Genomic DNA, 17,236 nt, shown 5'->3' with positions numbered 1-17,236 from the left:
CTTTTAATAAATGCTTATTGAATGTGTTTGGATCATGGTGACTCAACTGTCACACTTGTTGAGAGCTTCCTGTAAACACCTGTGAACATGATCATTTTATTACAACCTTAGCCACACTTGTAGCCTCAGCTTGAGTTCCTACTAGGCCTGCAGGGCAATGTTGTCTATGCGAAAGGCAGATGAAAACTATAATTTAAAATCTTGTTTGCTCATTACAATTACAGTGCTGTTGTGTACTCTACAATCACATTGGAATTTAGTTCCTGAATTTTCCTTTTTCCTGTACTCTTTTCCTTGAAAGCAAGATGACATATGATCTGGCTTAAACCCTCTGAAGGTGCAGAAGAGATTCTGCAGGGGTCTTAGAGAAACAGTTTCCTTTTAAATCTCTCACCCCTTTGCCAGAACTGGCCCAGAATTCAGCTTGGGAAGCCTCTATTAGGGCAGGGAGGCTGCAGTGCTGCTCTGCTCTGCACAGGTCAGAGCACACCTGGAGTGCTGTGTCCACTAATTTGAGAGAGACACTTACAGAACAGAGTACATGAAGACAATGGAAATGGATAGGGAGTTCAAAACTGCTGAGACAGAGTAGAGGGATGTTCAGCCTGGAAAAGAGGATGTTCGGTGGACCAGAAGGAAATATGATCTGTGTGGCTCGGAAGAGAATCAGACAATGGTTTCCTAGCCTAGCTCTGTCCACTGAAAAGCCTATGAGCACCCCAAGGACCCCAATTGTGGTTGCTAAGTAACATTTCCAACTAAAAATAACCAGGGCTTTTTGGAGAAATGGCTGATTCCAGGTCTGGGGCTGGAAATGTGCAAGCCTGGAAATCTTAACAGTACCAGAAAGCAAAGAAGCTGAGATGAAGGTTGTTTCAAAAGAACTCAGGAGGCAACTTAAATTGGCCCCCCTGACCAAAGGTAGAACTGCAGTAGATTGCAATAAATCTTTAACACCGTGAGTTCATAGTTTAATGGATATCTAGGCAAACATCATTCATGGCTGCCAATATGACAAAAAAGACACTCAAGTAGTCTCAGAAAAAAAAAAATCAGAATCTGATAAGCCTCTAGAATAGTGGTTCTCAAATCTTAGTGTGCACCAGAATTAGCTGGAGGGCTTATTAAACCACTTATTGTTGGGCTTCATCCATGGAGTTTCTGATTCAGTGAGTCTGGAGTGGGACATGTGAATTTGCATTTCTAACAAGTTCCCAGGTAATGCTGATATTACTGGTGTAACTACCACGGTTCTAGGTCTAACTACCAATTTACAAAAAAATACAAGGGCCAGGGAACACTCTAAATGACATCATGAGAATGCAATCAACAGAACTACAACTGTGAAACTCTATAGGACAGTGACCTGGCTTCTTCAACAAATATAATGAAGTGGGGGAAGAAGGGAACCTTATAGAGTAAGAGAGAATTAAAATATTTTTTAGATAGATGAAATGTCTAGGATTTCCTTCAAAAATATCTGGGGGACACAAGAGGCAGAGCAAGATGGCAGCATATAGAGGTGTGGAATTTAGTTAGTCCTCTAGAGCAACTAGTAAATAACCAGGAACAACTAGTAAATAATCTGGAACAACTGTTGGGAGACATCTGTGAATGGACACACATCGTACACCAGCCTGGAATGGGTGGAATGGCTGAGATTGAAGCACAGAATCATAAGTAAAGTTCCCCAAACTCAGAGCTGCCCACCCACCCCCTATTGGAATGGCCGGCTAAGCTGAAACACTTGTGTGGAAAAATGAAATAGGTTACAGGGAAAGTAACTCAATCAAGCTCCAACTGCAGTTTTAATTAACAAATTTGGACTACTGAATACAAGCTACAAGCACACATAATCCTGGACAAAGCAGGAAAGGAACAGATTCCTTCCAGCAAAGAGGAGGCAGGGCAGGCAGGAAAAAAATACATAAGTAAAAACAGAGGCTTTTGGAGATGGCTGAGCTCAGAATACTGGAAAATAGCTGTGTCCCAAGAAATGGGGCACAGAGAATTGGTTACCAACACCAGCTGACTGACGAAACTGAGGGGCTGGGGACTGTATCTGAAAAGGGGCTTTTGCTCTTTTTCCTTGTTTTTTTTTCCTCTCACTCTAAGTAGCCTATTAGAAAAAGCCTTGGACATTTTCAATTGTCAGCACTGACCCAGGCAAGGTTAGAGTTAATAGAGTCAGAGAGATAAAGGAGGAATTCAGGAGGAGAAGATGACTCCCTAAAGGGTGTATCTTCCCTAAGAAAAGGGAGGTGGGACCAGCTCAAGTGGAGGCCCTCCCTTAGAGAATTCAGACCCCAGGGCCTGGGGGAAAACAAACAAACAAACAAACCAGAAACAACTTAAGCTTGGCTTCTGACACCCTTGGTCCATGGCCAGGATAAGGTATGTTGAGAATTAAAGGGACCACACCTTTTTACACAGTGGGGAGCTGTGGCCTGACAAGTGCCACCTGCTGGGCAGGATAGGAAAAGCACCAAGTCTAGAGGTCTCACAGGAAAGTCTGACAATCTTCTAGGACTCACCCTAAGGGAAACCTGATACTGAATGCAGCCTCCTCTTGAGACCTGAGCCCCTTGTGTCTTGGAAAATTGGATTGGGGTAATCAAGGAAACCAGATGCCTAGACAACAGAAAATGAAAAATCACACTAGGAAAAACAAAGATATGGCCCAGTCAAAGAAACCAGCTCACACTTCAACTGAGATACAGGAATTGAAACAACTAATTAAAGATCTTCAAACAAATATGCTAAATCAATTCAAAAATCAAATCAATGAGTTGAGGGAAGATATGGCAAAAGAGATGAAGGATATAAAGAAGACCTTGGGCAAACACAAGGAAGAACTTGAAAATTTAGAAAAACAATTGGCAGAACTTATGGGAATGAAAGACACAACACAAGAGATGAAAAACACAATGGAGACAAACAATAGCAGATTTGAAGAGGCAGAAGAAAAGATTCATGAACTAGAGAATAGGACATCTGAAATCCTAACAAAAAAGAACAGATATGGAAAAGAAGGGAAAAATATGAGCAACATCTCAGGGAATTGAATGACAAGAAGAAGCTCATGAATGTACATGTCATGGGTGTCCCAGAAGGAGAAGAGAAAGGAAAAGGGGCAGAAGCAATAATGGAGGAAATAATCACTGAAAATTTCTTTTTATGAAAGACATAACATTACAGATCCAAGAAGTGCAGTGTACCCCAAACAGAATAGATCCAAATAGACCTATGCCAAGACACATAATAACCAGATTATCAAATGTCACAGACAAAGAGAGAATTCTGGAAGCAGCAAGAGAAAAGCAGTTTATCACATACAAGGGACGCTCGATAAGACCATGTGCAGATTTCTCAGAAGAAAACATGGAAGCAAGAAGGCAGTGGTATGATATATTTAAGATACTGGAAGAGAAAAACCACCAACCAAGAATTTTATGTCTGGCAAAACTGTCCTTCAAATATGAGGGAGAGTTTAAAATATCTCAGACAAACAGACAATGAGAGAGTCTGTGAACAAGATACCTGCTCTACAGGAAATATGAAATGAAAGAGCACTACAGACAGAGGAAAAGACAGGAGAGAGGTTTGGAGCACAGTTTTGGGTGATGGTGGCACAGCAGTGTGTGTGCATTGAGCAGGGATGACTGAGGGTACAGTTCTGGGGAGGGGGTTGAGGGCATGTGGGATACTGGGGGGAGGGGGGGAGGATGAAGATTGGGACTGTGTAGCTTGGTGAAGCCTAGAGTGGTCAATGATTGTGATAAAATTTACAAATATGTTTTTGCATGGGGGAGAATGGATGGATGTCAGCTTTTCAAGGTGTTGGGAAGGAAGTGCGGTAGGTACAGACTAGAGTCTGTGTTGGCATTGTGGTATGCTTCCTTTACTTGTGGCAGGGGCAGTGTGCCAGGGCTGGATACCTGTGGGAGGGGGTTGTAGGGAAGGGATGTGGGATCCTTGGCATTGGTGGTAGCGTATGACTTTTTAATTGTATTTTAATTTTACCTTTTCTTTTGTTGCTTTTTAGTTGTCATTTTTTTTTTCTTTCTTTTTTTCTTTTTCTTTTTGTCCTTTTACTTTTTTCACCTCTTCTTTGTGGAAGAAATGGAAATGTCCTTATATAGATAGTGGTGGTGAATACATAACTCTGTGATTATACAGGGAACCATTGATTATTTAGGATGGAATGTATGGTGCATGAATAAAACTGTATAAAAAATAAACCGAGGGATACAAGTGCTGGAGAAAATGTGGAGAAAGGGATGTACCTAACCACTGTCGGGGGGGAAGTAGAATGGTGCAGCCCATTTGGAGGGCAGTGTGGTGGTTCTACAGGAAGCTAAGCATGGGGTTGCCATATGGTCCTGCAACCAGGTTAGTGGGTATTTACTTGGAAGAACTGAAAAGAGGGACACGAATGGACATTTGCACAGTGGGTTTTATGATGTCAGTATTCATGATTTGCAGTTGATGGAGGTGGCCTAAGGGTACGACTGGTGAATGGAATGGTGAACTGCATTGTATACATACAATGGAATATTAAGCTGCTACAAGGAGGAGTGAAGTTGTGAGGTGAGTGGACATTGAGGGCAGTATGTTTGGGTGAAATAAACCAAGAAATGAAAAGGAAAACATTATCATGCCTCACTAATATAGACTTAGTTGTGGTGTGCAATCTCTGAGACCTGAGCCTGAGGGCATGGGTTCTCAGGGGGAAGGCTTATTGTAAAGGTTCCTAGATTGTAAGCTCTTACAGCAGTTACATCTATTCCTGAGTTGTAATGGCTATTTCCAAATTCTGAGATGCTGAGCTCTTTGTGTATGGTCTGGTCAGTCCCTGGAATTTTGGGTATCTGTGTGACACCTGAGACAGAGTCTGACAGCTGTGAATGTCAGCAGTAATTACCCATACAGCAAAGGTTAAGGAGTCTGAAAAAAAGGAGATCAGACTTCAATTAGAGCTATGAACAAAATGGGTTTGGACTAGGGTAAGTCAGACTGGAGGGTAGAGAATGATATTGATGGTGTTTTTAAAGCTTTGGCTTCTGTGTGGGACCAAAGGAAGGGACATTTATTTGGTGCAAAATCTATATTGTTTGTAACACACTATATGATTTAGTTTGTATGGTTAGTTTATTCAAACAACATAATTACATGGGGCGCTGAATAGGGAGTGAGCTCTGGTTGGTTTGTACAGGCTGGTGTGAGGCCCCAATACCTCCCAGAGTAATTTGGGCAGAGAATAAAAATGTATTTGCAAAGCCCCCTTGAGGGACTGGGGAAAAATGTGGAATTAAATTTCCCCACCTGGTGAATTGGTAATTCTCTCAAGCACTGGGAACTGCCAATTTGGAGGGCCGCGCCCTTGATCTGGGGGCTTGTCCTTATGAAGTTTATTGTTGTGGAGGAGAGGCTAGGCTTACTTAGAATGGTGCCTGGGAGTTGCCCTGGAGAGCCTCTTTTGTTGCTCGGGTGTGGCCTCTCTGGGCCAGCTCTGCAAGTGGACTCGCTGCACTCCCCCCGTGTGGGGCATGACTCCTGGGGGTGTGTATCTCCCTGGTGGCATGGGTATGGCTCGCAGGGGTGAGCTTGGTACTGGCATCATGGGATTGGGGGGGGGGGTGGCTTCTGGGACCAGGAGGGGGAGGAGAAGTGAAGCAGGGTGGAGTTTCAGTGGCTGAGAGATCTCAGGTGGAGTTGAGAGGTCATTCTGGAGGTTATTCTTATGCATTGTATAGATGTCCCTTTTTAGTTTTTGGTGTGTTAGAATTGCTGGAGAGAAATGCCTGAAACTGTTGAACTGCAGCCCAGTAGCCTTTATTCTCGGAGACGACTGTACAGCTGTGTAGCCTGCATTGTGTGAAGACTTTGTGGCTCCCACTCCCTTTGTGCAGTGTACGGACAGATGAGTGGAGGGATGGGGACGGGGAGTGGAAGAATAATGGGGAGGGAGGGGGGTATGGGATGTTTTGGGTGTTTTTACTTTTAATTCTCATTCTTTTTTTGTGTGTGGTAGTGAAGATGTTCAAAGGTTGATTGTGGTGATGAATGTACAACTATATAATGGTACTATGAACGATTGTACACCGTGGATGATTGTATGGTGTGTGAATATAGCTCAGTAAAATCAAATTAAAAAAAAATACCTGGGGAGGAAGTGACAGGCATACTTAAGGCTGATGATTATGTGGGGGGAGAGAGGTCATCATACTATTCTCTCTGGTGTTTAAAATTTTGTATAATAAATGTAACAGGAACATAATTAAATAATACACTCAAGGCTGTTCATGAAACACTAGAAAAGCGGGGATGATACTCTAATATTTGGGCGTCATGTTCAGCAATTCTGCTTTGCCTTTCTCAGTTGGCTAGAACAGTATTCAGGTTTAGCTATTGTATTTATAGAATGGTCTCGTAAAGGCAGCTCCTACTTAATGACTGTGCCAAAAACTTTGACAGTAGTGTTTACTTCCTCACAGTATTAGGTTAGTTTTATAGATTATGGATGAAAGCACAGATTACTGTCTTTAGTATTTTCTTCTCATATTTTATCTTTTGTCTAGCTAATAAGTGATGCCTTCTGCCCCCTTTTTCAGCCTTGGGGTAGAGGAATCACGCTACTTCTGCTTTCAGCAGTAATGAGGTCCAATCTGATGCCATCAAAGCTGGAGGGGTAGCTCCAAAATGATTGACTTCCTATTAAAAATTTTTTTTTTAGTTCTCCTAATCTTATCTTTAGAAGTCTACTCTCAGAGAGAACACTTCGCTACAGTAGAATGCTAAAAATATAGATTAGAACACCACTAATAAATACTAATAGTGGACATTTCATAGACTCTAGTTATCCCCCCATAAATTAACTACAAAGGGAAAAAGAGGACTTTAAAGTGACACCATTGTGACACTGGATAGGAAGCATAGAGGAGAGTCGCATTCTTTTGTGATATTCCTGCCAAAAATGCAATCATGAAGAAACATCAGAACAAACATCAGCTGAGGGAAATTCTACAAAATTGTCCTTAACTATTCAAAAATGACAACAGCCTCTCCAAGAACATCAACCAGACACATCCCCCTTCCCCATAATGTTGACACCCCTTTTTAGTATGAATAAGTTAGAGTGGTCACTGCCCAGATATCCCTGAAGAGAAAGTGATCATATGAGAGAAGGGGTAGCAACTGACAAGATAAGATTTAACAAAGGATTGCAAATACTGACTCTTTATATAATTTTTGTTTGTTTCTAGGGTACTAGAACAGCTAGAAGTAAAAAACTGACGTGGTAGAACTGTAACATACAACATGCTTCGAAATTTGCTCTATAGCTACTTGTTAAACCGTACTCTGAAAGTCATCACAGTTCTGTATATATGTTATACTTCACAATAAATAAATAACTGAAATTGTGGAACTGTAATCCATAACATTCTTTGAAATTTGCTACTTGTTAAATTGTACTTTGAAAGTTATCACTTTTCTGTATATTTCACAATTTAAAAATTTAAAAAAAAAAAAAAAAGGCTGAGGACTTGTTTCAGATTAGAGACTTTTAGAGACGTGACAAAATCCAAATGATCCTGCACCAAGGGAAAAAAATACAGAACAGTTGATGAAATTTAAGTATGGACTGTGGCTTAGATAACAGTATTCTATCAATGTTACTTTGATAATTATGCTCTAGTTATATGAGAATGTCTAGGAATGTTTCTAGGAAACAATTTGGGGGATCAAAAGGCACCCTTTCTCCAACTTACTTTCAGATGTTTCAGAAAATAATATATCAGTGGAGAAGTTAATGAAACAAATAGGTGAATTTTGGAAAAGGATATATAGAAGTTTCTTGAACTATCAATATCTACAACTCTTCCCTAAATTTGAAGTTGTATCAAAATAATTACCAAAAACTCTACTCTCAGTTTTGTCTCTATTATCCTGGTTTCTTTATGAGTGGTTGTATTAAAAGATGGAGTACTTGAAATAGGCATTGCATTGTATTTTAACATTTTAGGGCTTAGTTAGGAACTGAACCAGGATTTAAAACTTGCCTCATGCTAAAATCATACTACCTTAGAAAGGACCGCTAAAAGGGGTATAAATATGTTGACTATGAATAACAAATTTAATGAAAAATAGAGCATCCTAGCTAGTATCACTTGCCTTTGTAAAACTCAAGTGGGCTATGTGATGAAACTATCCTAAGTATGAACCTTTTTCTAGATTTGCTTATATATGCACAAAACACCTCCAAAGGATATGTATGAAACTAGTAAGACTGGCTTATTCCAAGTCAAAGGTGGGCTTCATTGTATACCCTTTTGAATCTAGATTTTCAAACCACATGATTACTTCCTTTTCAAAAATTTAAGTCAATTACTTCATACTGGTGGCCCATCTGTAAGACTGCTGTAAAATATGTATGCATATCTAAACTACGAATTTAAAGAGCAATTATACTATTTCATCCACTTAGCAAATAGTGTTAGATACCGACAGATTCTGGAAAGAAGATTTAGTGTGTCAACTGAAAATTACTAGGTGCTGAACTGTGTGGGAGCTCTAAAAGATTATGAATATTGAAGGTAATGTGTACTTTCACTTGTGTTGTTATATAAGCCAAAGGATAATACATTTTCAATTTGGAAAAAAATGCATTTATTTCATACTCATTCAATAGTATACTAGTCAGCCATTTAAAGAATAGCTCTGATGAGCATCTTAATGAGCAAAAACAAATTGCAGAATGCTACTCATAGCATAGACAGCTTATCATTGAAACCAAACTGCAGTAGCAGGACCAGCAGTCTGGGCAATTACTATTAATAGTGGGTGCTGAGGGAAAGCCTTCATATTCCAAGTACTTGTGACTTTTGTAATTAAAATTACATCAGAAGTACTACTGCCAACAGGACTGAAATTGGGTATAACCACAGGGACTGGTTAGAAGACACTGCCCTCTGAAAGCATGGTAAATAAATCTGATTTCTAAAACTTAAGTTGCCAAGTTTAGTGCACACCAAGTCTAAATTAAGAAAATTAGGCTTAGGCCTTGGGAAAAGATTAAAGCTTCCTAGTTTATGATAACCTAGAAAAATGTGTGAATTACAAAAATGGGTAAATTTTATATGAAAATAAAGCAGGTAAATACAAAAATGCTTTAGTATGTTCAATTCTTCAAAATAGTAGCTAATATTTATTATGGCACTACCCAGAAGTACTTAACATACATTAACTTTTAATCTTCAAACATGAGGTCTTCTCCCTAACACTTCACAGGTGACACTGAAGCACAGGGGTTAATGACTTGTATAAAGAAACCACCTACTATGTTGATCCCAAATTCCTCATGTTTTTGAGGATTCTTTTATTATATGCACGACAGAAATGGCTTGCCAATGGCAAGTCTAATTCAAAAAACCATTTGCCAAGGATGCTTAGCTATATACTAATGCCAGTGGGTATACACAAGAAATTCAAAACAAGCCCTTCCCTCGGTAAGCATTTTATTGAGGCAAAGCATAAAACAGGTTAACAAGGTGGGAAAAATACCAAGATGAAAGGTGGTAACAACACAGGAGGAGGAAAGTAAAAGTTGCAGGAGCAGGTAGGACTCAAACTGGCCGTAAAGGCACTGTGGCATGTCAATAAAACTGTCAAGTGAAAGGGGAGCCAAGATGTTACTCATTTCTTTCTGCCCTGTATCAGCTTAATACTCCATCTATCTTGCTAAAGATGAATGTGTGGCATATTCTAAAACTCTTGGATTCAACACAAGTTAGTAAGGTACTAAACATTTTTATCAGTCAACTCTGTTCTCAAGTGGGCCAATGTTATAAATACAGTGGTTTGGCATACCCATGACTTGGGTTCACAGGTGTGTTATAGGATGTGAATTTTCAAATAAACTGGTCTTTGCTCCTACTAGAAAATTTTTACGGGTGCAGACATTTACTTATACAATAACCCACTACTGGGGCAGCTATATGACGTGGACAAACCTGCATGTCACCAAGTGATGTAACATAATACGAGAGCCCAGTTGAAGGATGTTGGATACTTTAAGAAAGCCAAAATTTCACTTTGTATTATTCCCCTCCTTCTTTTTAAAAGGCTGTGGTTTTAAAAGCTTTTATGTTCTTTCCCTGAAAACAAGAGAACTTTGGTCAAAGCCAATTTTTAAGATCATTAGTCCTTAAAACACTAAATTTTGAAAGGCAATGGAAGCATGCCTCTTTATATTATATAAACTAAGAATCATCACTTATGTTCTTTAGAAAAGACAAAAAATAATGAACTACAATTGTCAACACCATTTTCTTCTCTCAAATTCTGAAGTTTATATGGGAAAAAAGGTATTTCTTATATAGTAAATATCTATAAAAACAAAAAATATCAAAGTAAAGAAAATAAGCTCATGGAAGCTTTAAAGATTTTCTAACAGGAAACCCAGGAATTTCTTTAAAACAATAATAGTTTATTCATCTAATTTTTATTTCTGAAGTAAGCCAGTTCAGAGGCTTTCAAACTCATTATCAAGTACTCCCACTCAGCTCTTCTAGTTTGACATGTAGATCTTTATTTTGACTGAATTCTTCTTCTCAGCCTCACTTTACTGGGGATGCCTTCTGGATCATTTGAACCCCCACCACTACCCCTAGAATATCATGCTTTCCAGACACACCTGTGGCACAATGAGCAGTGTGGCTTCATGCCCTACCACAACCCAACCTTAGTACCTTCCATGGTGACAGCTCCTAGGAAGATAGTAAAGCTAAACCAAGTAATATATACCTTGACTTCAGACTAAGTTTAATGAGCACTTTTAAATGAAGTTAATTTTAAAAACCACTAAAGGTATTTGAGCAAAGGGGTATAAGTTGATTATTTCTCAAACTGTAATTTCAACTAATTAGGCTTATGGATTTATAGACTAAGTACTAATCCAGTAACACCTACAAATTTGCATAATTTCGTATATTACACTTCAGTCATAAGAAAAGTACAAAGAGTTTAGGGTTTACCCACTTAATTTTTTCCCCCAATCTATCTATACATTGTATAAAATTTACAAGGATGATCTAACCAATTATCACCTCACCCCACTATCTATAATGGACTGATTGTTGGGTGGGATTTTACCTTAATCGGCAACTGACTTTACCAAGTGATCTTTTACGTGCCTATTAAATGAGTTTGATTTCCATCAGAAAATGCAGTCTTTGCTTTTCCACTTTGAACAATATGCTAAATTTCTGATCAAAGAAAGGCTACTTTTGGATTCAAGACAACTGAACCATATTCTAACAAGACACAAATTACGCTGATCACCTTCCAGAAAGTGGTATTAGCTAAACTAGATCCAAAGTATTAGGAGCTATTTCTTGAAGCATTCAAATTTAAATTTTTAAAAAGTTTCATTTAAAACCTATTAATTTAGGTGAAATGTGGACTAGACTGGCTACAAAGTACTTTTTAATTTTAACCTAACATTAGAGGGGCAGATAGACTTCGCAAACTTGATCAACAGGACAACGTTCTCCAAATTGAATAATTTATTGCTGGTCTGAGGCTTGCCTTGTTTTACACTTAAGTAGAATTTATATCTTTTCCACAAATAGCATATGTCAATACTTAAAGGATGATCATTGACCTATTCAATAAGGCAATCATCTTGGTAGCAAACTTTTATTTAAATCTTACATAACTCAAGCTTTATAAAAAGCCAACGTAATTGAAAATTAGGTTCTCCCTCTAAAGCCTTAAGTTTTCAAAGCTTGAAACGGTTAATTTAAAAATAAGCAAACAAATAAAACAAAAAACCCTTACAACAGATCCTGCTGAAATACTTAAAAAAAATCTAAATGAGCTTAATCTTTACAAAAGTTATTTTAGCTCAAAAGCTATAAAATCAAAATTATCTTAATTCTACAAAGAAGGGAGAGGGTCTTTGACTTCATGCCACCATTTCTTTAGAACCTCATCTTTTCCAACAAATTTGGCCATAAATCCAATTTCTGTGAGCCCCTGTTTTCAGGTGATTCCTCTTGCAAGGAGAGGCCAAGTACAAACATGAAAGAGTAACTGCCTAAGCCAAGTAGGAAAAGTGTTCTGTAATAGTGTGCAAAGAACGTACAGTTCTGGATTAATCTCTGGAACTCGATCTGGACCGTGACCTTGATTTTGAGCGAGACCTAGAACGGGATCTTGTAGCTCTTTTTGGTGGAGGGGACACAGAATGAGCCTTTGAGGGTGGGACAGGCAGGGGTGATTTGGAACGAGACTGGCTCCTTGATCTGGATTTTGACTTTATATCACCTTTTCCATTTTCCTTGGGGGAACGCGATCGAGACCGAGACCTGCTTCGAGATTTCTCATACCCATCTTTAGATCTGCTTCGAGAACGGGATCGAGAGCCTCGATCAGACTTGGGCTTAGATTTGCTCTTTGACCTGGATTTCCTGCCCTTTGATCGGGAACGTGATCGACCTTTGCTCCGTGACCTGGATCTGGTTAAGAAAAAAGATTTTTTCATTACCTCGGCAGTATACATATGTACTCCATAAACAAGCAAGTAACATTCAGAACAACACAACCAATAATAGATTGTTTACCGGGAGCGACTTTTTGAGATACTTCTAGATCTACTGCGGCTGCTCCTGCGACTCCTACTTCGTGACCTTCTTCTAGACCGTGACCTGTAACAAGAAACAATGAAATCTTCAGCTCCACAAAACTCAATGTCAATGTTAGGGCCATCAAAAAAAAGTATTTATTCACTGCAAAATCAGTAAATCCACAATAAAAACATCTGGGAAAGAACCCAATGACACACAACCAAAGAGAAACTAAAAATTGACTAAGGTTCAGTTAAGCAGTAATTGAAATTACTCAAGTACTCCTTTTTCTTTCTTTTTGATATATATTGTTTCCTCCCATCTTCATGTCCTTGAGCAAGTTACCTTGATCTGCTTCCAGAATAAGACCGCCTATGGCTCGTTCGTGGTTTATCTTCAATGAGCCTAATATTTCTGCCATTTATTTCTGTACCATCCAGTTTATCCAAAGCACGCTTCATGTCAGAGTAAGAGCGAAACTCAATCACGCCCTCGTTTGTGCGTTCTTTGTGAGCATCCGCATAGGTCACTTCACCTGCTTGTCTCATGAAATCCTAAAATGGCAACATAAGATGAGTCTGACCCTGAGATCTAAAGAAAAAGACCTACACACCATGTTTGATTCTTGGAAATATTTTAATCCCAAATTACAGCACATACCTTTAAATCCTGCCAACTGCAACGACTAGAAAGATTTTCTACAATAAGTCTGTATTCTGTACGAACAGGTGGTCCATATTTGTCTCTGCCAGAAGTTCTCCGACTGCTGTATCCACCTCCACCACCTTTATCACATTAAGGGAACAATTAGATGCTTTGTAATGATAGCGATGCATAATGTTTTTGAAAGTTAGTACAAACATATCAACTTTTATTTACTGGAGTAGGACTTTGCTATTATATTGCTAAACCTTTGAAACATTTGTGATTTGCCATAAATTAAATTAAGGGCAAGTCAAATTAGACTAAAGCCAACTAAACTTCTCCTACAATCTGTTAGAGAGTGACTGCTCCTTTATTCAGTTTACCTCGCTAAGTTTTATTTTACAGAACATTGTAAAATATAAAACTTAACTGATTACATGCATTTCTACATTTTACAAAAATGTTTACTAGTTACACTAAGTACTTACATCACAGTGTGAGGTTTTTGGTGGTGGTTTGGCCACAAAACACGCAAGGTAACAGTCACCTAGTTCAGATTAACCAGTTTTGTCTAACCCTTGGAATCCTCACCATCACCCTGCGTCTAATGGCAAAAGGCTGCTGTCGTCATGGCTTCCGGTAAGGTCAGCCAAAGGGTCATAGGGCAAGGGTCACACAATGTATGGAAAAGCCAAGGCCAATCAGGAAAGGCAGTCATCTTAGCCTCAGTGGACACAGCCTCAGCCCCATTGGTCACTTTCAAATTGAAACATCAAGGACTTGTTAAAAAGTTTGAATTCAACATGCAACAATTTCAACATCAAACATTTAATATATCCAAAACCCCTCCCACCTCCTCCCAATAACATGCCCCAACCAGTTCAATACAGCATAAGGCTTATTTAAAGTTTGTGGTATAATACCACATTACTTCAAAACAGCAAAATAGTTTTTCTGACCCGCCAATTTTAGTTAACTCTAATACCTGTTCTTTAAACTCCTCCCTTTCCCAACCACCACCTCTACCCCAGCCAAACCCCCCAACATCTACTCTAAGACCCTCACATTTCAACCTAAGGCACTGCCAGGTAAGCACGGGGGATACAACAAATACTACCACCCTTCGCTTCCCAAGTGGGCAGAACCCATGACAGTGCTGACAGGTGCCCAGAACCCCTCCCCCGCAACCCCCTTACCCGCGCAACTTAGCAATAAAACCCCCAAACCCTGACTAAGCAAAACCCACAACCCAAACCCCGCGTTCCGGCGTCCCGCAGCTGCCCCGGCAGGCGTGAAGGCAGCGGGGCCTGGGTATATACCCTGGCCAAGCGTCCCCGGCCGCCGCGCCTGCCCGGGCTGGGAGGCCCCACCCCCCCACCGTAGTGCCTGCGCCCGTCCCCCAGGGTCCCCAAGGGCGCGGAGCGCGGAGGGCTTGGACTCACTGCGGCTTCCGTAGCTGTAGCCGTCGCGATCGCGGCGCGGGCCCCGAGCGTGCTCCACGATCACGCGCTCGCCGCAGAGCTCCTTGCCATTCAGTTCGTAAACGGCATCATCGGCGTCGCGGGAGTCCTCGAACTCCACGAAGCCGTACCTAGGGGACAGTGGGGGCGTCGTTAAGCCGGGGCCGCGCAAGCCCGCGCGCGGCCGCCGTCCCCCGCGCGTTCTCGCAGCCCCGCGCCGCCGCCATTTTAGAGGCCTTGCCACGCGGCGCCGCGGCCTTGGCCGTCTCTTCTTTGACAGCCCCTGCCGTCGCCAGGCCGGGGCGCTGGGGGAGGACGCAGGTGCTTAGCGTCGACTCACCCATTTTTGAGGTCTACTTCGAGTAGGCGGCCGTAGCCACTGAAAAAACGCTGGATGTCCTTTTCCCGGACGTTGTAGCTAAGGCGTCCTATGTAGACGCGCGGCATGTCCGTGGCGGGCAGGGGGCCCGAGGGCTGGCTACCAAACGACGGGCCGCAAGGCAATGGCCCGCGGTTGCAGGTGCGGGGTCGGCGAGAGCCCGAACACGCGCCTCACACCGCAACGGCGGGCCGAGTCCAGCCACACAATGGCGCGCGCGCGCGCCAGGGCTACACTATAAGGGCGGCCGGCGGAGGCGGGGCCCGGCGCGTGTGACGTCAGCGCGCAGGCACGTACCCTCTCGCGTCGGAGGGCTCTGCTCGGGTGTGACTTGCGAGTCCAACGTCCGCGAGGTTTTGGTAAAGTGCTGTTTCGGCCGCTCACGGAAATTACACCAGCCTTCCTTAACCGTTTTGTAAACGTCTTGTCTCGTCGTCCAGCCGCGGACTTGTCTTCTAATTTGTATCTTTTAAAAAACTGGTCCCCAGAGTGATCTGTAGGGGCCGGGGCTTGGAAGCAGGCTGGGAGAATCTTCAATTGTCATTGGTTCTCGAGGTTGTCATAATAGGTCATCGTGGTCTTTGATTGGCCCCTTAAAACGAGGCTGCGAATATCCTCCGCTGATTGGTTCACTTTTGGTTTGGTTGGCGAATGCTGTTGGATAATTGAATTCCCCTTTCACTGAATCCGAGGATTATGCAGAGAGGTCCAGATGATCCGGCTGGATCGCGTTGCAAGCGGACACGCCTGACGGCTTCAGCTCCTCCAGGTCTCACAGCCTTCACCGCTGCCCTGCACGCCCCCCTCTCCCTCCATGGGTTCTTTCTTGGGGCACTAGCAGCTCGAGTCACCTGTAGACTGGGGTGTACGTGGGAATCCCCTGTTCACAGTAGGTGCTCACAAAGGGAGCACGGCCAAGGCCCCTGGCACACAGTAGGTGCTCAACAAGGTTGAGCAAGACCTGTCAGCTCTCCCAGAGGGATCAGCTCTTTTTCTCTTCTGTAGAGTCCGTTGTCTCAATAACCATACTTCACCCCATTGGTTTGGAGGGCACCTTAGGTATGCGGCAGAAATATATATTTGTGAGTTTATCAGTAGAGATGCCACTTAGAGATGGAAAACTGGGTGAAAACCCCAAAGGAAAATGTTTAAATGGAGAGCAGAAGACCAAGGACCACAATTTTAGATACTTTGAAATTTAGTTGAGTCCAGGAAAGGAGACTGGGAAGAAGTGGCTAGAGAGATAGGGGAAAACAAAACAAAACGAAACAGGAAAGTATGGTGTCACCGAAGCTTAAATAGAGAAAAGCTTATCACCTATATAATCGCAGCTATTTAGGTATTTCTGTAGATTACCTGCTCTTGAGTGATGCAACCTTATTATCCTTCAGCTTCTGAGAAGGGGAAGATTTTGCCCCCCGGAGGACATTTGGCAAGTCCTAGAGATATTTATGGTTGCTAGAACTGGGAGTAAGGGGATTCATACTGGCATCTAGTGGATAGAAGCCATACTGCCCTGTGCTTAAAGTTAAATAAAAAATTTAGTTTGGCTCTTTTTAAAATTTACATACTTGTGGAATATTGTAGTTAAGGGAGATGAGAATTCAACCAAATGATAACATTTTTCACTCATCAAATTGTCAATATTTTTGAAATTTGTTAATCATTATTAGCAAGAGGTATCGGAAAATGGCACTTGTATAGTGTTATGGGATGAATATTCTTTTGGGAAGGCAATGTTGCAGTATTTATTAAAGGCTGCATATGGGGAGCAGAGTGTCACCTCCTCTCTCCTTACAGTTCATTTGCTCAAGAGAAAGATGCAGCTGACACAGCTCTCTGACCTCTTTCCCGCAGCCCAGCAGCTACTCTTAACAAAAAAACCCAATAGCACCAGCTACAGAAAAGGAAGCTGTCTCAAATGTCATCGTTGAAGGGGGTGTTGGGTCATCGGCATTCTAGTAGTTCGGAAGAAAAACTCAAAGGAGAAATGATGGTTGTGTGGTATGGGATATCATTTCTTTAGACACCTAAAATGTGGCAAATAAAAGATCACCCCTCACTGCTCTTTCTAAAATTGTGGAGGTAACTGCAGGACTCGGTCAGCAGGAGAGGGCACATCA

At 41.5% G+C, this 17,236-nt stretch overlaps 1 protein-coding gene and 1 pseudogene across 1 annotated transcript; both read right to left on the bottom strand.

Moving 5' to 3' along the window:
• Positions 1 to 9,501: 9,501 nt before the first annotated feature.
• Positions 9,502 to 15,342, bottom strand: SRSF6 (serine and arginine rich splicing factor 6). Its single transcript, XM_037811824.1, has 6 exons — positions 15,075 to 15,342; positions 14,717 to 14,865; positions 13,290 to 13,414; positions 12,975 to 13,183; positions 12,627 to 12,710; positions 9,502 to 12,521 (listed from the first exon to the last, which is right to left on the bottom strand). The coding sequence occupies exons 1-6, from the start codon at positions 15,179 to 15,181 to the stop codon at positions 12,158 to 12,160; spliced, it is 1,038 nt and encodes a 345-aa protein (XP_037667752.1). The 5' UTR covers positions 15,182 to 15,342; the 3' UTR covers positions 9,502 to 12,157.
• The window catches only part of LOC119515296, a 147,552-nt pseudogene continuing 145,528 nt past the window's right edge, over positions 15,213 to 17,236 (bottom strand).

Source organism: Choloepus didactylus, chromosome 19 (assembly GCF_015220235.1).
Source record: "Choloepus didactylus isolate mChoDid1 chromosome 19, mChoDid1.pri, whole genome shotgun sequence".
Taxonomy (NCBI): Eukaryota; Metazoa; Chordata; class Mammalia; order Pilosa; family Megalonychidae; genus Choloepus; species Choloepus didactylus.
The sequence above is the reverse complement of the archived record's forward strand: the minus strand, read 5'-3'. Positions and strand labels throughout refer to the sequence as shown.